Below are 23,583 nucleotides of genomic sequence, written 5' to 3'. Positions count from 1 at the left end.
CCAGTACTACTATATTTGGCTTTTTAGCATTACCTAGGCATTATATAAAGCTGTAAGAAAATATGTAAATATTTTACCTGAGGAAAAATAAATACAATCTTTCAATATGCACAACCACACTGATTGTGCCCAGCATGAACACCCAGTTAAACAAAGATTCAATAATGCTCTGTATGTGTGAGAAATATATCCATTAATCCCTCATTAAATATACCACATTTGTATAATTTTAATGGTGAAATGCAGAAATAAATCTTGTTATTTGACAAGCTCCATCTTCCTTTTGACTCTTTATTTTATCACACTGAATTAATTTTGTGGCAACTTCCCTGGATTTTGATTCTGCCAATTTGGTTCTGTGGATCCCACAACCCTAAACTTCATAAATGTGCCTTAATCCCTAGAAATATCACAGAAGCAAGAAAAATGAATGCTGTTTGGTGCCCGACATTGACAGTACTCATTTTCCATGAAAGCAATTGGTTTTGAACATACAGTATACTGAGTTACACAACATCCATCCATCAATTAATCAACCCGTAATATCCTAATTACAGGGTCATGGGAGTCTGCTGGATCAATCCCAGCCAACACAGGGTGCAAGGCAGGAAACAAACCCCGGACAGGGTGCCTGCCCACCGCAGAGTAACACAATATGTTTAAGGTTATTTTGCACATTACATAGGACTGAAATAAACAATTTACTCATTGTTTTCTCCAATATGAAAGAAAGTATTGATACATTAGACACTATGCAACTCAAACTGAATTAACCTGAATGAATAATAAAATCATCAAAAGAATAATAACATCATCTGAACTATAAAAATGAACTAATCATTCACTGGCACCAACCTCAAATGATTTTTATACCAAAAAAAAAACAAACTTCAGTCTGGATTAGAAAATGTATGATAACTAAAGTGCCTTAAAAAGGCAAACATTAATGACTTTATAAATAGTAGTAAGTAGCAAACAGCATAGTGCCAATGGTCACAGTTAGATGGACATTAAAGTTTTATAGAGTGTAATGAAAGGAATGGTTCGTTGGTGTAATAACTTACAATATATTAATTATTGTATTTATTACATATCTTACTGGGTAAGCATAAGAGGGAATGAGGCATACTGGGGGGCATGAAGGGTGGCTGAGTCCTACAGTATATACTGCAAAAAATATATATATGTGTATTGCAATTGTTATAGAGCAAACAATTTCTGAGTGATGCAATGTGGTTTTTAAAAAACAAACATCTTCCCTTTTTATAAATTGATGAATTGTGTAAGGTTTATGTCTAGAAGTAACAGTGGCACTGAAGCTCTTGACATGTTTTGTTACAAAGAAGTCAGATTTAGCCCCTGAAATTGTTAAATGTGCCTTAGGCTATATTTTCCAGAGCTTTGGTCTTTTAATAATTGCTCCAAGATAGGTATAGCTTGAGTTTGAACAAACCAGATGAACAGATTCAATGACACTTGATTTTGCATCAGCACCATTTGACTGTTGATTAAATGGTATGTCCATGGTAAGCATTTTATTTGCTTAAAGCCAGGTGTTCATTTGGGACATTGATTTACTCTTCAGCTGTAGAAACAACCAGCATTATCTGCAGATTTGGTGGAAAAACAGACAAGCACGCTCTGCTGATATGTAGGTTACTTTGGTAAAATAAAACCTACCATGGCTTAGTATGGGTGGGAGGAGGGTATTTTTTGAATTTCTCTACATTAGTTTACTCATTTTGATTTAGACTGTAACAAAAAAAAGCAAAGAAAATATGTATTGATTACATATTTTTTATTTATTATATATTTGTTTGTTACTATTAGAATAAGAACAGAGTGTGGGTGTGAGTTAGTATAACAACTAAAAACAATGGGTTACAAGGCATAACTGTATGTTGTGACTATTGTTTAATTATGTTTTTTCAGATAATAAAATAATTGTCACAACATGCAGTTAGCATTCCTGGGTGAACCCAGATAATATCCGTTAAACTGGCAGAAAAAGAGAGAGGACCAAATGAAAAAATAAAATTTAAATAAACAAGTAAATAAGGATTTCCAAAGTCAATATATACAGTTAATATGCATGTGTATACGTTTATCCCCAAAGTATGTACTATGTAAGTAGAATTTAATCATTAGTTTTACATTATTGTATTTAAAAAAAGGGATGCAAATGGAAGCAGTTGGATGATATTCACACATGGCTATGAAAAGCAAAGATACAAGAACACTTACGCACAAAAGCAACAGTACAACAAAGGTCACAAGGTGGCAAAAGCATTGCATTAGCATAACAAATGAAACATATAGAATAAAGCATAAAGAATGAGGAGTAAGACAAAATACATTCTCCATACAAATCTAAAATGAAGAACAATCTAGAAAATAATATAATACAAATACGAATAATAAATAATAAAACAACCAGTTCACCAGTAGCCATAGTGCAAAGGCCTGGTAAAGAGATTGTGGAATTACAAATTTAAAACAAGAATATGAATCAGTCTAGATCTTAATATAATAGTTTAAACTTATTTTTTTTAATGTTTTGCACTATGAATTTATGTTCTACAGTACTAACTAAACATGTATTCTTCCATTCATGCAGTGGCTTAATTTTTATCTATCTATCTATCTATCTATCTATCTATCTATCTATCTATCTATCTATCTATCTATCTATCTATCTATCTATCTATCTATCTATCTATCTATCTATCTATCTATCTATCTATCACCCATTTAATTCTCTGTATATGCAGATAATGATAACGGTATGTTAACATATTTTATTCAGGTAATTAAATTTTTTGTATAAGTGAAAAGTAAGTGGAAAACAAATATTCAACATTTCAGCCCCCTCAAAGTATTTAGATTAACATGTATGTAACCTTTCAGAGACAAACTAAGGACAGTAATTTCCATAGAATATTTTTATTAGGCTGAAATTTACTCAATAAAATGTTATAATAATAATAATAATAATAAAACTTTACATTTATATAACGCTTTTCTCACTACTCAAAGTGCTCTCCACACAGGGAGGACCCGGGAAGCAAACCCACAGTCTCCTTACTGCAAAGCAGCAGCACTACCACTGCGCCACCTGTTATTACATTTTTTACGTAGCATTCTTAAAATGTTTAATACTATACAATCAATGACTTTGCAAAACTACTAAAGTAGTGTTATAATAATCATAGGACTAATTTCCACTTACTGTTCTTGTTTCTTAATGATATGGTCACAGTTTGGCAGCCCATATCAAGCCCTCCGCAAATGATTACAAACTAGTAGATAACACAGTTACTGACTGAGGCAGATGAGTTAATTTAAGTGACTATGAAATGGCTGATTTGGTTATATCTGTATATTTTGGGGTATAATACAATAACAGCACAATAAAATTTTAATTAGGAATACCACACGATGGACAATGCTCAAATAAATCTTAGTGCTAAGTTTTTTCATGAAATGTATAGATTCTTCTTGTCATCTTTATCATACACAGTAATTAGGATACAGCTGATAAAAATACAGCCTTAGGAATGAAGAGAAACAATATTAATAATAAATGTCTTACAAGAAAGTCTTAATTAGCAGTTTACTGACTTTTTAAAATGAAAATTGATGTTAAGATGTTAAGGCGCTGATATTGAAAGAAATAGGCTGATGGTTCAATTCCTGCCTGCACCTCATTGTGTGATCCTGAGCAAGTCATTTAACTTGCTAGTGCTTTAACTGTAAAAATAAATCTATAAATAATTAAAACTTGTTATTGGTTAAAGGTGTTTGCCAAATGTTAAATAAATATGATAAAATTATTACCAAACAAAAAAACAATTCATTCAGTTTATATGATCAGAATGATCTATACTCTGTACCGTGGCAATGACTGAATGAGACTAAACAACTAATTAAATATAGAAAGAAAAAATATATGGATAAAGATAGCATTAATAAAAGAAATTACCTGCTGAACTCAAAAATATTTGATCGCAGAAACCTTCACAGCCACCTAAATGTCAAAATAAAATTAAATGTCTGGCTTTGTAAATCTTTAATGATGCTGTTCTGAACTTAAGGATACAATATTTCCATTGGCAATCATAACTCAGAGTTGTTTCACACATTATTAAAAGGCAGTTTCTTAATTCTAGCTTTCCGCCTGCTGGCTTTTAATTTAATTTAGAAGGACAGTATGGTTAAGTAGAAACCATTTTCTTTCGTACTGTATTTACCATTATGTTTAAAATTTCATCAGTTATTTAAAAAACAATATACGTACAAGACCAATAGATTAAAATAAATACATTGAAAATTTTTAAAAATATGAACAGAATAAATACTTGTTCATTAAGTAAATTGATGAATTTAAATTGTTTGGAGCACAAATGTATGTGTGAATGTGCCTTGCAATAAACTGCCAGAAAAAGCTGTAAAAGCTGCTTTAGTCATCGTCTGAGTACATTTTGCTTTTTCTGTCTGTGTCAGGCATGCTTTCTCCAGGTAGTCTATAGTCAGTTATATTAAAAGTGATTTAAAGTGATTTAAAGTGCAGAAAAAAGTCTGAATTAGCGTGAGTCGCCCTAATCAGGGTGGTCATTAGAAATGTTATGATTTACCTCAAGAGGCAGAAGCACATAATAAGCAAGAACAGTTATGTCAAGTATTTGAAAAATGAAAATGTTTCAATTTAAATGCTTAAAGTCTAAATATTTTCAATTGTAATACAAATTTGTCATTTTTCATTCTCTGATATTGGTCCATAGAATGCTATATCCCTAGTAAAGGATCAAAAACAAAAAATAACTTCATATTCATAAACTGCAACTTTGAAACAGTCTAAAATGATGTGCTTATGTTTAAACTTTGTCATTTTTAACCTTCTAGAAGTAGTTCGTAAAGGCATAGGACCATCAGTAAAAAGTAAAAAAAATCAAACATATATTCTTGATCAGCAACCTCAAAATAGCATAAAATGACATTCCAAATGCCTATATTACTAATCCTCATTTGCAAAAAGGACTAACTTTGTGACATGAAAGTTACTGGGGTGGATGTGATGTGGTATGTATGACTTCTGATTAGTTTTATTTGTCTAATTGTAGACATACATTGATTTACTCTTTATCATAATGCTGTAATTTCCTGTACAAAATATTGTCTAAAAATGAGGGGTATTTCGGGTCCAGAGGGCCAAAAATACGAATTTTGTGGAACCCATGAAAAGTTTGATATCTTACACATCAAGATGAGTCAATCAGCACATTAAATGTGGAGGTTTCTCGTACCGGTGAGTCAGGAAACACTGGAGTTAAAAATCATAAGTAATTCTTATGAAAACAATATTTAACTGGTGGTGTACAGTATATAACTTGTTAGATGTACTGCATTTCAGATTTGTTTCTAAAGTTTAAACTCAAGGTTTATATTACTTTGATGTAGTGTACATTCATTAATTCAAGACTAAAACATAGCTATTGGAGAAAGACAGGTCTCACTGTTCACCTTGTCAATAAAAGCAGATCAATGATTTCCGTTAAAGGTGTTAACTAATAAAATGGTTAGTTAGTTAAGACAGGCTCCAGTGCACATCTGCAATAACCAGGGTAAATACAACTTTATGACAGTGAATAGATACTATATACAGCTTCTTCATTCAGAAAATTACAATTTTCCATTATAGGTTTTTAATTTGTTTCTAAATCTGCCTTATCCCAGCAGCAGTAGGCATCAGCCTGGACTAAATAGTTGCCCAAAGCACACAGGAATAAAGCAGCACATACTGAGATTTACCTTGGAGCAAGTCAGAAGCATAAGTCAACCTATAAGCATGTCTTTAGAATTTGAAAGGAATTAAGGAACTTAGCAAAAAAACCTATGAAAAAAATCTAATATTAATGTAAATTGTTTTGCATCGGGCACATTTTGATTACAGTAACACTCATCATTACTTAACAAATGGTTTACTTAAATGATAATTATTTAGGCAATTGTAAACTTTGGGATGAAGACTTATTGTATGCTGTTTAGAAATTTGTTTCCAAATAATTCATAACACAAAAAGTAAAAAATCAGTCCTGAGATTTAAAAACTCCAATTTCTCTAATACTGTTCTTCAAAAAAACGATGCTAAAAATCCACACGCTCGATTTATAAAAACAAATCAGTTTTGTTTTGGCAATGACATGATGAATTCTTTGCCTTTTACTTCAAGAGGAAACTTTTTACCTGCACTAGTAAGAGACCTCAGTACACAGTAAGTACTCTGTTTGCTGAACAGCATACAAGCATACTGATAAATTAAGAGTTTAATTTTAATATTATTTAATATTAATAACATTATTTTAATTGTACGCAACTAACTATTCCCAAAACCATCTAAATAAACTCTTAGTGATCTAATGCTGGAACCTATCCCAGAAACATTGGGAATGACGAAGGAGCCAGTAGTGGGCCAAGTTCGATTAGCCAATTAATACAACCTGTGCATTCTGAGGATATGGAAACATCAGAAGAAACTGGAGAAAAACCTTTGGTGATATGGGTACAACCTTCAAACAATACAGAGGCAGTGACTGGGATGGGACTCAATCTCAACTTTCTAGAGGTGAGATATAACAACACTAACCACTCTCCCCACCTGTAGCACAATGGTGTGCACTTATGTCGTGAGGGAATCCCCAACATGTTAGTTACACTTTGCACCTCACATTGATGTGGTTTTCTGGCATCAGTAGCCTTAACTTAATCTTTAAAAATTATCTCATTGGCCAGGGTACTCAGAAACACAAGTAACTAAACCTCATGGCCATGAAACGTTAAAACACAAGCACAGTTATACTTCCGGACAAATAATTTAATTACTGAAACATGCTGTTTAAGTTAACCTAAAATTATAAATTCTCCCACTGTGAATGTATGCCTGAATAGGTTATGAAACAGACTGCACTGTGTCTATAGCTGGTTTCTGCTTTGTGCCTGAAGCTTTCAGGTGAGGCTCCTACTCCATGCAACTCCACCAGACTTAGTGTGTACAGCCTGTGCTATCTCCAAAAACACAAGCCCTCATACAAACCACCCTACATGCTATAGCTGGAGGAGTGGATATTTTAAATGGTGTCATTCAAAGTTGAGCAATAACAAACCCAGAATCAGTTGTAGCTCTCAAATTGCCTAAGCAAAGGGATTGTTAGCTGTTTAAACGTCACAACCCATATGGCTAAAGAAGGATTTTAAACTTGAAATATCAAGTTGAGTTAGCAATCATTGCTGTAGGAAAAGTGTCTCACATTCATTGAACTGCACAAAAGGTAACGTTTTCATCCGGCACAAGTATTGTTGACTCATTAAATCTTAATTCCAATCTAAATAAAAACTATAGGCAGGGCGCAAAAGACGTTTGCTGTGGAAGACATAGTATTTGTTTTATAGGGCAAAGTAGCTTTCCTTTATTAAACATATATTTTAGATATTTGAGTTGTACAGAATTTTGACTCTTTACACTGAATGGTCAAAAACACGGAACACACAAGACTATAGCAAAACTAAATCTACAGTAAGATTCACTTGAAACTTAGAACCTGGTGCTTTGGAAGAGGTTATTTACTATCCTTTTTTGAACTTGTTAACAGGTGTGTCAAGTGTGAATATCTGCCCAGTAACCAAAGACTCTTGATACTGTACTACAAAAGGGGAGACTAAAATAAAAATTCAAATCTTCTTTAACATTACAAAAGCATAGTTTTGTAGTATGAATTACAATTTTAAATGTAAAATGTATGCATTGATGAAACTGCTTTTTATCAATGTAACATGTTCGGCAAGTTTTAGAAAAACTATTTTTGCTTACCCTGCGATCCTGCTCATATTAAGAAAATGATTGATTAAGATATTGCTCGAATGTTTCAAGTAATACTGATCTGTTGGGATATAATATTAATTTTCGTCTCCTATTTTTGGTTGATGCCTTCATTCAAGGCACTCATGTTACATTAGGATATGTAATAATTGTTTACAGCTTGAGTGTCTTGCTCAGGGCCTTGCTCAATATCACAGAGTTACATGGTGGCTGTGCTGAATGGAACGAAAGGCAGTGTAAATGTAAAGGATCAGGAAAAGAGATGTAATAAAAAACAAAGCAAAGGTCAAAACTGATAATTCAAGAAGCAAGAAACAATCAAAGCCAAAAAAAAACAGTAAACAAAATCACAGATGTGGCTGAACATCAAAAGCTGGAAAAGACATGCTAAACAAGAAAGGTCTTTAGGGGTTGATTTTCCTTTTGATTTCAGAAATCTCAGATAGGGAACTGACAGAAACGGTGACCTTTAATGCAATCAAATGACACACCAGTTATGTCACATGTAGCAAACTGCTGTGAGTTACAGAGTAAATAGAATCCCACAAAATGCCAGTGCCCATGCCAAAACAAAATAGCACGGAAAAGTTATAATTCTGTATAAACGTACATACATGAGTGAAAAATAAACTCCTGTTCTTAAAGTAAACAATAAACACAAATACAAAAATAGTTGAACAAGGGTAAAAAGAGTACAAGAAAATGAAAATAAAGATACATTTTCAAGTGGCAGGTTTGACAAACTTGTTACTTGATTTCTGTACATAAATACAATATTTGATCAAAAAAACATTCATTTGTATATTACTGCATCTACTGTCTCATGTAATTCTTTGAATTTTATTCCTTCATTCCTGTTTCTCTAGATCATAGTTTCATAAACTATGAGTCACTGGTTGCTGCCTTTAGGGTTACACAAGGTCATGGCTCTCTGTTGTATTTAATAGGAAAGGGTCACATATGGTTGTCAAAGTGTATCACGATGGCTAGCTGCGGGCACTTTAAGCAACTGACATTGATATGATTCTCTAAGGGGGAACCCTCCCAACGCCTGAACTTACAATCATCATTGAAGTTGCCTTAAAGACACTAAAAAGGGAAAGACTGAGTCATGAGAAAAAAAAAAAGTTTAAGAAACACTGCTGTAGAGTTTACAAAATTCTGTACGCACACAAATGTAAACATATGTACACAAATATACAGTGTGTGTATATAAAATTCTCAAATACAATTCAGTATCTGGTCCAGGGAATCACTACTAATGCAATTCAGAGTCCTGGGGAGCTGAAGCCTGTCCTGGCAACAACCAATCCAACATAGGGCCTACTCATCCACACATCTAAACTCATCATGGACCATGTTTTAAAGTCTCCACTTCACCTAACAATAAATTTTTATGATATGAGAGGAAAATTAGAGGAAAACATACACAGTTACTGGAAGAAAGTGCAAATTTTACACAAACAACTGTCAGATTAAGGCCCAGAACAGTAACCAGTGTTCTATTGTGCTATGATGTGATCGTTATGCAAAACAATACCATCGAGTCACTGCCTAATAGTACAAACATTTATGTCAATAATGGCAATAATATTACCCATCACCAATTTAAAAATATCATAACTAAAAATACCTAAAGAGACACAGTATAAAAGATAAAAGTTAATGATAAATACAACATGTAAAGGTCTATACTATAAAAAAGAGCGTATTACTGAGTCCATCTATCTTAACTGAAATATTGCCTATGAAGTTATTAAGTATCTAATCCAGACAATTTTGAAAACAATGAAATAACATTAGCCTAAAGTACCTGAACAAAAGAATTATCTAGATTCACTCTACCTTCAAAGTCAGGAAATATTTATAGACAGACAGACAGACAGACAGACAGACAGACAGACAGACAGACAGACAGACAGACAGACAGACAGACAGACAGATAGATAGATAGATAGATAGATAGATAGATAGATAGATAGATAGATAGATAGATAGATATTAGCATTTATTCCTGAAGTAAAATGGGTTAAACATTTTCTTAAGCGCATACAGAATTAAATTTATTTCCTGAAACCACTTTTTCTCTACACTGTCAGGAATGAGAGACAATGGTAGTTTACAAGGACCAGCCCTAGATGTCAGGGTGCCAGTCCATCACAAGGTATAGTCTCAGCCATTTACATACTCACACACTCATTCACATTTAGAATGATGCTAGAAATAATATTAAGCATGGGCAGAGTATGTAAACTTCACCCTGTAAGAGACTGCATTGTGTCATTCTCCAGCTCTTTTTAATAGCACTAAATCTTAGCAATGAAAAAGATAAGAATTTCTTTATAATTATGGTGCATTGACACAAGAAAACAAATTAAAAGTGACAATCTTCTGTTTTGGGCAGTTTGTCAATAAAACAAATATTCATTAAAAAGAACTAATGCAATAAAAAATCTTGTTCAAAACGAAGTCTATCAGCTTTCAGCAAAGCAGAGTATTATTTTATGGGGTTTGTACCTGACTGCAACTGCCCCTTTTTTTTGCTAATACTGAAGTAATGGAGTTTTGCAATGTGTAAAGGGATTATTTCAATCCAATCAGGAGCTGCAGAGATCAGTGTATGTCAGGCAAACACTCACTAATCCCCTTTCTTAGAGCTTACAGCTGCCCAAGGTGCTCAATAAAATCAAAATGAAATAAAGCAGTACAAGAAGGAATGAAGTAACAAGCTGTTGTAATGTGCCGAAATACCTGGGTGTTATATATCTCTTGCCAAGGGAAGGGTAAGACCCAGTGTGTAATGTTCCCCTTGACATTATCAAATCTTTTGGAAAAATCTCACTAATCCAACAAAGGGCACAATAACATGTGGCAAAAATAAAACATCTGAGACAGGGACAATCAAAATGATACAAGATAGCTCAGATAAGATGACTTGCTGTTTTAATAAAATTCTAGAACTGTTGCCTTTTAAACAATTAGCATCAGAATTCTTAGGACAGGCTAAGAAAACTGATATATAACGCAGAAAATCCCTCTTGTGTCTCTACAGCAGTTATGCATTTCTCATTTTGGAGTAAGTTATTATTCTACCATTATATAAATCACACAGTTTCTACTATAAATATTTCATTTCAACTACTTTTAGGATAGACTGACATTACAAGAAGATTATAAAAAAATGTTCGGGCTACTTTCACTCTAACAGAAATGATCTGTTATGACATTTAGAGCAACAGATCCTAAAAGCTGGAATATCAATGTAAACACTAAATACACTCAAAAAGATATACACATGCCTGCTGCGTTCCACTGTCCTAGATACACTGAGTCACAGGGTTTGTTTTCAAAGTGACTAGTCTTACGGAAACAATGTGTCAACAGGCAACTCCTTCGCTTTTTAAATGAACAGGCAATTTCATTAATTACTTTATTTTAAATGCCTAATTTACATAAAGCCAAAATAATGCTACATAGCTAACAGCTTCCTTCACTATTTTCCTGGTTGCTACGATATAGATGGCTGCTTTCCCTGGTAAATTAGCTGCATAAAGAAGTAACAATGAGTAGGCACAGATAAACCTATAATGGGATTTATGCAGCTGACAGAAGAATAGCCTATATGCATGCGTGCGTGTTAGAGCATGTCTAGGTTTGAAGCTGCTATCGAAGACTTATATCACTTCACAAGAATTCAGTGTCCTTGGTCTTTGACAGGCATTTAATAAAATAGTAGCCAAAAACAAAAAGAAAACCTCTGTATCTTCCAAATCCCAATAAACTAAAAAACAGCTGGAAATGTTAATGCATTGTGTATATGAATACAATAATAAATCAGTGATAAAGAACACATAATAATACAAAACAAGTCTAAACAATATACTGCACATTTTCTACATTCGGAGTATAGGCAAATTAGGTGACTCGCTCAAAGTCATACAAGTGAGTCGGATAGACATATGTTCAGTGTTTTAGCCACTGCATTGCCCTGCTCTGCCTAAAAACCTTTCCTCACTGCTTTGTAGAAAGTATCTTTTTCACATTATCTGCCATAGAAAAGTAGACAGCATGGGAGCTCATGATTTACCACTTCTGCTTCACTACCCAACTGTCAATTACCACCCTAGGCTGAGTCTCCGTCTACTTTGGTTATCTGAGGGAACTCAAATACTTTTCTCATAGCACAGACATGCAAATGCGACTGACTGGTGACTCCAGTATGAAGGAGTTGAAGCAAGTATCCTGTGATGGAATGGCATTCCAAACACACTAAATTCCTACCTAGCATTGGTGGTTTCTGAATGGGCTTTGGAAAGTGAATGAATGGACATACACTGTTTATATACACATATTTACATACATACACAATTATAAATTGGCAATCTGTAAGTGACTGTAAGTGTGTGCTCACTGGCACCCTGTACTGGGATATTTCTTGTCTTGTGCTTGATACTTTCATTAAGGGTGTTGGTCTCAGTGATACTGTATTAAAATAAGTGAGTTCTAAAAATAAATGAATGAATGAATATGGTATTATCTTAAAAAGGCAAGTATAATTTAGTTCTGTTTCTAATGCATAAACTAATTTATTAACTGTAGAAACCTAGTGAAGTGATTGCACCAGTGTTATTCAATACATAAATTTGACCAGAAACGGCAGAGTGAAATTATACAAATCAATTCTCTTTCCCATTATTTTAGGCTAAATCATTCTGATTCTGGTCACATTATATCTGATGCAAAATAGGAATAGCCTGTACTTTAACATTTGGTGGACAACTTACATATTAATGGTTGATAGCTTTCTTAAAATCAAAACTCACCATTAAGAGTCACCCTTTTGCCTTAAAATGATCATGATATAAACTAAAAAAAAAACATTCCTGGTTGGGGAGAACATCTTTGGAGTTTGCATTGTCTCCCTGTATTCACATGGAATTCTACAAGGAACTCTGTGCTAAATCCAGAATCCAAGGGCATGCAGTTAGGTAAAATAATGACTCTAAATTGTCTCAGATGTAGAGAGCAGTGTGGTGGGCACATGTCTATGCATTTACCTTTACATTTATTCACTTACCAGCTTACAAAAGAGGTCAACATAATCAAGTAAGCATCATTCTGGGGTTGTTTTGGAACACTGCTCTATAATGCTAATGCTCTGTAATACTCAATGCTATGTTCTATAATGGATGGTGCAAAACTGCTACATTACTAACAGGATATGTTTGGGTCCCTGGGAACCTGTAATATAAACAGTAGGCTCAGAAAATAGACGATTGAATGAATTAATTCTCTCTTTATATTGTACTACACCTTATTACCTAAAAAATCAATAAAGCTTTTTGCAATATATTAATTATAAATACCCAATAATACTACTTCTTATAAGTTGCCAATTTTCTTACTTTTAACAAAAATACTCTGTCTTCTGCCAAACCTGGAACCTCTTCTAATCATGGGAAAGTTGCTTAAAAATATCAAATGTGATAATACACTGTTGCTTTTCTGTTCATACTTGTTAGATAAGTTGCTTAGTCTCAGGTTTAACGGAATATATCTCTAAGTATCAATTGTTATGTTATGCAAATGATGTAAAAAAATAAAGCAAGCATTACACAAATGAAAAACACACCAGAATGCTACTAATATCAAGACATTAAGTTTGCTTTTTAGAGTTGGAAAATATAATATTGTTACTTGGAATTTACACAATAAAACAACTGAAATAAAGTTCAAACGTTACGATTTCCCAAAGATAGTAAACAATTAATAATTAAATACTGTATAACATTGCATCAAATAAGATATTTTGGAAGCAATCAGTTAAATGACCAATAAATACATGGAATATTGTATGACATTGCACATACAGTATAATAATGTAGTATTTATATAGAATGTATAAGCCAATGCAAGCCATTACAGATTCTCATGGAACACCTAGTGATAACAGAGAAGAACATATTTACCAGAATCATGTGCCCAGTGGAGATATCCATGTTTGATTGGACAGGTTCCTCACACCAAGAGGAAGTGCTGCTGCGAGTGGATGGGCTTGGCATAGGCCCATCGCTAAACTGAGATGAAACGCTGTTAATGCGTGAAGTGTGCAAAGGTTCTGGACGATCAGATGTTTTGACAGCCATACGCTGCCGGCACAGCTCCTAAAAGGCAACAAAAGAGATAACTTTGAGTTAATCATCATACATTTCCTATCCAAGACAGATATATAGTCTTGCATTTGTTTGACAGGGTTGAAAATAAAAACTCAATTACATTTTAATGCCAATGCACTAATAATTAAAAATATTAGGACATTAAACTATTTTTGAATTTCTTATATATAGTAAATTTAAAGACATGAAGCTGTAGAAACATAAATTTTAAAATGTAATGAAAACATTACTAATAAAAGCTGATAATCATACCATATTCAAACTAATCAAGAGCACTGAACACAAATCCTCATAGAGTGCACTCAAATTAAACATACATAAAAGATCTCAGCACATCTAAAATAAAGAACCCAACAACTGTGCACAAATCATTAATTTCAACATCCAGTTACACTTCATTTGTGACAGAATTTTTCATATGATCATACAGCAATGCATAACATGACAATTTAAACAAAATCATGCAGGCCATTAAAATATGCATATATGATAAACTGTACGTGTGTGTGTATACAGTACAGTAAAGAGAACATAACAAATTAAACCAAGGGCGTAACATAGTAGGGATGGGCAGGTTAGAATCAGTAAGCTTATCAAGGGCACAAATAAATTGAAGGAGAAAAAATATTTTTGAAAGTAATGAAAAAGAAGCATGTCTTCAGTTTAGTTGAATTATATTACAAAAAAAATCCTCAAGAGCTGATATACAGAGGAATAATTGTTCCCTTAAAGTGGGAGAAGCAAAGATTTAAAGGAATTGCAAGTTTGGCTTCAGACAATTTCAGCTCTTTCACTGGTAGTTTTGTTTTGTGCAGGAGGCCTCTTGGAGTACAAAGGAGGCAGATTTCTATGCACCATTAAAATGACCAAGGCATTGAGGGTACCTCGAACTTCAGGGTCATTTGATGCTGCCTATAATTAATAGTGAACAGAAAAAATATATTTAATCTATAAAACCTCTACTATAAGATTGTAGTTTTCTTTCAGACCCTTTCTGCAGGCATGTCTTCACTTAGGCTTCATTAAAGTGCTTAGTAAATTTTATAAAATAATGCTTATAAAATAGTTTTATGTAAGGTAATTCAAAATTTAAAATCCGACTTTTTACACTTATGAAACTAGGAAGGGTCAAAGAATAAAATATGAAGCTTCTGTCAATCACGAATCAAGAGCAAACCTCAAAAGACACCAAAACTTAAAAAAAGGAATCAAGTAAATTACAAAAATTAACTACGAACAGTCTTATATAATTAATTTAAAAGTGTTAAATTGAATCAGAATGTGTATTAGCATTCCTGACGGCGATGTAATTTAAAAAGTGACTTTACAAAACAGATGGATGAATTGGTGCAAAATATCATGAGTGTTGTCAAAATAATTATAAAAGCAATGTTGGCAAACTAATATAAAAAAACATTTCATGGTAAATACCAGGCTATTTTTTTAAATATTAAGTGTCTTCAGATTATTCCATATTTTAAAACATCCTGTTGGTCTGTTATTTCTACATTTTTTTATGTTGTAAAATGTTTTACAGCAACTGTGCATTTACACTGTCATCCATGTTCTTGTTTTATCCTTTATTTAAATGTTGTTATGTATATATGTTTGTGTGTGTGTATGGGTATCTTTTGCCTCAATGCTAATCTGGTACCATTTAAATACTTAAGTGACTGAGTTTACCAAACATGGTGGGAAAGGTAATGATTTGTGGGGGCACAGCAGGAGGGGAGATGAAAAATGTAGCAGTATAATTTTAGTTACATTCCTTTAAATGTACTTGAACCAAGTACTTAGTTCACGTTTCCATAAAACTAAATGCAGGTCTTCAATATTTACAAATATATTATTTCTAATACACAAAGAATGTTTAGAAAGAAGTCATATTAATTGTGCACAGGTGAACATAGGATTGACGGCGTGCTGTTAATCCATATGCTGCCTCTTATCAGGATAGGCCCTACTCCTCTAGTAATCCCAAATAAGATATAAAGGAAGATAAACACAATGATGATATGAAAATATTGTTAATTCTAGGCTACGGAGGCTTTCCATATGATACCATTTACTATTTAGTAAAAGTGGTCAGATAATTTAAGCAATTTTGAATTCTATTTAGAGTCATTAAGAAGGTTGGGAGCATGCGCTGATTATAGTGCGCTGCCGCATCCACAGCACGACGAAACACCCAGATTGAGATCCGAGTAGAGCTGTGCAATGGATGACACCTCAGCACCACACTGAAGAGTGTGAGGTTTTTTTACAGTGGCTGGAGTGCCAATCCTACCACCAACCCCCAGGTTTTCCCTGAAAGATGGAGGACCTGCTTGCAGGGCTGGATGCAGATTAACGTCATACCCAGGACAGAGCAATTGCAAGAAGCTGACTATTAAATCTGAAAGAGAAGAAAACTGCTTAGATGTGGTCCCAAAAGCAAAATGTTTCAAAGCAGAGATAGGATATAATAAGTGTAGTCTCTTTACTCTGATTCTCCCAATATGCTGTGAAAAATCTCTAATTTAATGTAGAAAATAGTAATCAATTTTACACTTTTTTAAAGTTTAAAACAATTATGGATTACAAACCAGCAATTAGGTTTTAAGATTAAAAATCAAGATATCTAAAGTGCCTTCATTATTTATGTCTGACTAAAAATTAAAAACAAAAATTGTTAATCATTTACTTTTCAGGTACACTTGGACTAAGCGACTAATAAAGTTTTCTTTCATGTTCACTTATATATATAAAAAAACAGAACATGAGCAAGAATTTAAAAAGAAAGCTAAAAACATCACCTCTTTATATAAGGTACACTCTCCACAGAGAAATACAAAGCTAAGAAAACTAAGAACTAGATGTCTAAGTTACCAAAACAATAAAAAAATATATCACAAAAATGATGAAGAAACATCCATCCATCCACCAGGATTCTAAAAATAACTACTTTATATGCACTGATCATAATACTACGCATTTACCAATAATGAAGATGTGTTGCCTAAAATTAATCTCTTGGCCTAAACAATAAGGTATTACACATACAAATTTTATTTACTATCAAAATGGAACTCATTTTCAGATCCTAGTCTGATCTCTGTGTAAAATGTACATACCCCCTTTCTACCCAATTTGCACATGGGTTTTCTTTATGTATTCTAACTTCCTCTCACATCCTGCAAGTATTAGTGATACATCAATTAGTGACTGTAAATGTAGCAGTATTAGTTAGTTGAGTGTGGGGGTTCATGTGTGCATCAGCATTCCAAGCAATGAACTGCTAGGTGTCTCATCCAGAGCTGTTTGTTGCTGGGATTGGATTCAGGTTCCCGCAAAGCAGGAGAGAAAATGGATGCATGGATAGACCCTTCAAAAGACAGAAAAGCTATCTGAATATTTTGCTATCTTGTTTCTGCAGTAAATTATAATGATTGCATTCTACCTCTCACCTATTATTTGTACAATACTTTCAATTAAAAAAAAAAAAACTTTTTCTGTATAAATAATACTAAGAATTTACATTTTCTACTAAAGTTTCTAACATGCCTAAAACATACTGTGCAAAGATCATTACAATTTGTTTTTGGTTTATTGATTTTCTTTTTAATTTGCAACCTTTCTGATATACAGGATGCTGTATCAGCATAAAGCCAGTTAAGTAAATATAATCCACTGCCATTGTTTGTAATATTGCATATTAATGTTTTCATAAAACTGTTTGTGATAAACTGCGGTGGGTTGGCACCCTGCCCGGGATTGGTTCCTGCCTTGTGCCCTGTGTTGGCTGGGATTGGCTCCAGCAGACCCCCGTGACCCTGTGTTCGGATTCAGCGGGTTGGATAATGGATGGATGGGTGTTTTTGATAAAAACAGTTAGTGATCATATTTATTTTATATCAGTACTCAGAGCTGCTCTGTCAGATAGTACAGAGCAATAGGTCAAACTGTCTTTTGTTTTCTAAACATATATACAGTAAATCAAGCTGGACATTAAAAATTCTGAAGAAGAAAATAGATAATGTTAAGATTATTAAAAAAAGCTAGAGTAGTGAACAACATCCAAAGATTAATGAAAGCGAATGTATGGTAGAGCACAGAAATTACTATTCAGCCACTGATTCACTCTGTGCTACTGAGTCAAGTCAGTTACAAGCAATATTTATCCTTGGATTAAAAGAAATGTAAAATGGTGTTGTTTCATAATAACCCATTTGAGAAGAAGGGAATGCCATGTATTACATAGTTTATAAATGGCAAGTCAACACTGAGTAGAACACCTCACACTAAATTTATAAACTAACTATATATTATCTATAAGGAGGAATAAAGCTTCCCTGGGTAATGGCACTAATGAGCTTTATTTATAAGGACTTTTATTTAAATTGAAATTCTAAATTCAAAATAGGTATATACAGTAAGTCTCTTCTTTAATGTCACTGATGTGTAAATAACACTTTCAATGGTGCACTTAAAAGACTGCAGAGTTCACTATATTTCAATATACAAGACTTCTAAAGACACTATGTATGAAATAGTTCTTCCTCTGCTGCAGTGCATCTTCGCAACATCTAGAATAAAAATCTACAATAAGCACTGCCAAGTAACTGATAAGGTCACTCATCATCTTCAAAGAACTAAAGCATTTGCTATTTGTGAGTTTTACTTTTAAATTAATTTGCACACTTCTAATTATATATATATATATATATATATATATATATATATATATATATATATATATATATATATATATATATATAGATAGATAGATAGATAGATAGATAGATAGATAGATAGATAGATAGATAGATAGATAGATAGACACACAGTCACAGAGGATACAAAGAATATGCTTTCTCTGGAAACAATATATGACACAGTAAATTAACAAAAAACAGTGCGCAGATAATTGTCAGAACACTTCATCACCCTGTTTCTTCCTGAACATGTTGTCAAGAGTTGGTTCAATTATCAGATAATTTAATAGTGTGTTATCAACTAAAACTAAAAAAGAACTGTTATTCAGGACACTGAAGAAAATAGCTTCGCAGACAACAGGTATTCAGTGTATGTATCAAGATAAAAATGTACACCCATTTCAAAATAGGAAGGCACATTTTATTAACAATGAAAACAATTTTCTAAATTTGATTATCTACATGCAATTTACTTTAAAAAGACAGCAGAGATAACACAGAAGATAAACTGCTACCTAGGTATGCTCCTGGAAATACAGTACTTATGTATGTAAGCAAATATAAAATAGTGGAAAAACATATTGAGAAAAAATGTATTAAATAAAGTGTGAGAAATTTCCTATTCACTGCTTGTATGTTTAGCTATTATTAGTGAGGATTTCGCTTATTCCTCTACAATTTTGTTCTTCTGTGCACAATATAACAACTGACATCTGACTTTACTCACTTTTGCAAAAGTTTGCTCAAATTGAAACACACAAGCATGTTGCAACGAGGCCATTTCTGCATCTAATAAGCAATATTTATTTTTTACGCTAATATCCCAAAAGTGCTTAGCTCATAATCATGGTCAGCCATATTGTCTCGTTTATGAAAGAGTTATCTTCTCATGCTCTTTATTGTGTTCATTTGCTGACAAAATAAATTCTAGCGGATGCTTTGACTTCTGAAAGATTTTTCGATTTAATCTAGTTTTTTACCTATATAAAATTTTTATCTATTTTGAAATGGATAATAGCCAAAACTGTACATCTGCTGAAAGAGATAGTATATGCTATTGTGCAGTTTAGCTTCTGACTTCAGTAACCCCATAACCCTGAAGTTAAAAAAAATACAGCAAATAAAACATTATGCCTCCAAATACTTGTAATAAAAAAGTGTTTACCTGCAAAAATTTTAATTCATAAGTATTACTCAAACAAAATGAAAACACCGTGTCACAGTCAAAAGATAAATTTACTACTGAAAATAAATGAATCACAGATGCCCAAAGTAGTGAGTATATCAGTATATGTTCACATATACGAAAAAGACAGACACAGACACACCAGCATAATTTTTATATATGTACAGTATGTACATACATACACACATATTGTATATTACAAATATGAAAATAAGAGATGCCTGCATATGTCTGTCAAGAATGTTTACATACAGTTTTTGTTTGTACAGCAACATATGGTATGCACAAACAAAAATATAAGGAAAAAACTGTTGGAAACTCATTCAGATTTTTCAGATGCTAAAACAAAGCCATGAAGAAACAAACAGTTGAAATATTGTATTTTTTGAAATTTTACGTTTCATTCAAATACTTTTTACATAGACAAATCAAATTAAATAGACAAATGCTTAATATTATCCAATCATTTCTTTTCACATGTTCACATTTTCAATTTGTTTTTCTTTCCATTACAGGGTTGGGACAGAGTCTTATCTCATCCCCAAAGGGCACCTATATAAAATAGTTCATCTGAATACATATATATATATGCAGTATATATACAGTATGTATGTATGTATATATATATATATATATATATAAATAAATAAATAAATATATATATATATATATATATATATATATATATATATATATATATATATATATATATATATATATATATACATATATATATGGAAGTACAAACAGCATCAGCATCACAAGTAAGCCCAGGAAATATAAATAGGATGAAAATGTGTAGCAGGTTGTCTTCTGGGATGATAAATGTATATCCTGACAGAAATCAGTACAGCACTGACATTCATTCAAGTTCACATAACAAGGGGTTATAAGTCACAGCATGCTATGACTCACTAATACTTCGCACTAAACCAATGAAGCATTTCTAAACAACAGTAAGTGTGGACGCACACTCCACCATTACATTAATAATTGCCAGTTAACAGGGATGATGACAGCTTCGATGTGGACTGGGCGTCTCTGTTTACAGACTGTCTCAAACACATGAATACAAAGCCTTTCTCAGAGGCCTTCTTAAAATAAAAGAACGTGCTGAGGAAACAACATGCTCAGTCTGGCGAATAAAACCAACAAAGAGTTTATGGCTTTTGTAAGAGTGGGTAACTAGGCAGACTGGCACTAGAGTGCTTGAAGGATTTGTTGCAGACACGTGCAGGCATATTGTTTTTAAATTAGCCCTTTGTCTTGAAATGTTGCAGGAGCCAAAAAAGAAGACAAAAAAGGGGCTAAACAGGAGCAGATGAATGCAAAACATCAGTAAATGAAATGGGTGTAAGACTGAGTGAAATACAAAATTATGTCAAAATTATCTTCTTAAAAGATGTTAGTTTAATAAAGGAATTACACAGAGGAAAAGTTAAATTAATAAACAAACAAGAAATAAATATACAAGTAGCAGTTACCAAATGTCACCCTAATAATTAGACAATCTATGGCTTACAAGGTACTCGTATGTCTCAATATAATTTCTCATTTTAAGTATATTTTCATTTCACTTACGACATTTTAGTGATGAATGGCGTACACACGTTGTTACTACTGTGGCTAGATTTAACACTGAATGTAGAGCAATATTTTGAACAAAATAAATCTTAGATATGAGTAAAACTGGAAAATATATTTTCCAGTTCCATTTTGTGCATACACTTCAAGATTCTTGCTTTCAATTATTTAGTGCACATGCAAACATATACGAAGTTATAAATATGTGTGGATGTGTGTGTTTTGGTGTGCATATACAGTATACCCTATGATTCAGCAAAATTTAATCAGCCATTACTATAGCATAAGAATAATGACGACTATTTTGTGGAAAGACATATCCATTTACACAATGTCTGTTTTTCCATCTGCATAAACAGAACAAATTATTGATACATTTACATACTATGATATAAGTAATAGATTTAGGTTTATATATTACACACAGAGCAATACAATATATTGAACACTCATAGTTATCTTGAAAAAATGTAGGCGCTAGAAAAATGTACAAATTAAAAGAGGTTTATAAATGAGTAAAATAAAATCTGTTCTCTACGAATAATAACAATTTCTAAACCGTGTAAAGGGCATTATTACTTAACAAAGAAAAAATGTCTCCTCTGACACATAGCAAAGGACAATAATACAAAAGCAAGTGTTCCTGACACTGTATCATCGGTTAAGTGCACTGCATGCTAAAGTTTACTCCCCATGTAAATACGTAGATTCATGTCTATTCTGCAGTAAAATATTTTTGAATAAATATCATTTACTCAATAGGAGTCAACCCATTTATTTCATAAGTAATTTAATACTGAAATATACCGCAGTTTATTAAAAGCTCACTAAAAAAATTAAAACAGAAATAAGACAAAATTTATATAAACAGACACACACAAACATTTTATATATATATTATATATATATATATCATACTTGTATAACAGAAATACAGTAAATCTGAATATTTTTCCTTATTCACCTTTGCATACACAGAGAAATGCGGAGTTTATCTTCGTAAATAAAAGCAATAAGAAAATTGAACGTATCAATAAGTCACTGGATTTGCTCCTCCCTAATCTCACTACTCTGTGCTAAATTACTCTTTATATACATTCAAGTTATCAACTTAAAAGCTTTCAAATTCAGTGCCTGGCTAAAATATGTCAATTAAAATGATTCACACAACAACTTTCTTTTAATAATTTTACCAAGATAACATCCTAGCGATAGTAAACTTTTTGTGGAGTAACAAAAGAAATTAAACTATCCAAATTGTTCAATCCATACATGGTAATGATTGTACATAATAGTAAATGGGATTTTGTCTGTAAATAAACGACTAGCATTATATAATTTTTATCTATTATTATTCAAATTACATACTTAAAATGTTTTTCAAAATGTATAAAAAATTAAGCAAATACCCTCACCATATGCATGTGCTCCCAACCTTAACAAGGTGCGGCCATAAATAGCAATTATTACATACTATGTGTATTTTAAGTAAAAATAAAAGCATATAATGTATATATAAATTGTGTGTGTGTGTGTGTGTATGCGTGAAAATGCCAACATAAAGTATGTAATCTTATCAACAGAATACAAAACATTGATAGACAAATGTGAAGAGAATGCTAATAAAGAGAGCAGTTTTCCTTTTTTTCTATGCATTAAATAAACCTGAGCTCATTAAAAAATCAATATCGTCTTAACTACTGCAGCCCCAGGAGGAAAGGCAAAAAGGTCAGACAGTAAAATTTAAATAATTTTCTTGTTAAAAAGGCACGATTTTAATTACGGCTCCTATTAATTAAAATAGTCACCTCGAATATTTTTGTCCCGGTAATTAATACACGAAGCGGCAGAATTTTAAATTGCTTTTAAGCTAGCTCTTAAATGTCCGGCATTCTTTCTCTATAAACAATTCCAGCAATTTAAGACACTTCTCAAGCAAAGTGATACTTCGTTTAGGAAGCTACCAAAGGTATCATTTTGATCACCCGTAGGCGTTAAAGGAAATATGCATTCATACAAAACCCCAAAACCTTTTACACACCTTCAGAGCTGCGCGCGAGGTGGTTACAC

At 32.6% G+C, this 23,583-nt stretch overlaps 1 protein-coding gene across 2 annotated transcripts in view; it reads right to left on the bottom strand.

Moving 5' to 3' along the window:
* The window catches only part of ptprn2 (protein tyrosine phosphatase receptor type N2), a 1,061,581-nt gene that overhangs the window by 53,826 nt on the left and 984,172 nt on the right, over positions 1-23,583 (bottom strand). For both annotated transcript variants that reach the window (XM_028804141.2, XM_028804142.2), the window contains exon 14: positions 13,843-14,037. In XM_028804141.2, the coding sequence (XP_028659974.2) occupies positions 13,843-14,037 (195 nt within the window). The remainder of the gene's footprint in view (positions 1-13,842; positions 14,038-23,583) is intronic.

Source organism: Erpetoichthys calabaricus, chromosome 6 (assembly GCF_900747795.2).
Source record: "Erpetoichthys calabaricus chromosome 6, fErpCal1.3, whole genome shotgun sequence".
In the NCBI taxonomy this organism is placed as follows: Eukaryota; Metazoa; Chordata; class Cladistia; order Polypteriformes; family Polypteridae; genus Erpetoichthys; species Erpetoichthys calabaricus.
The sequence above is the reverse complement of the archived record's forward strand: the minus strand, read 5'-3'. Positions and strand labels throughout refer to the sequence as shown.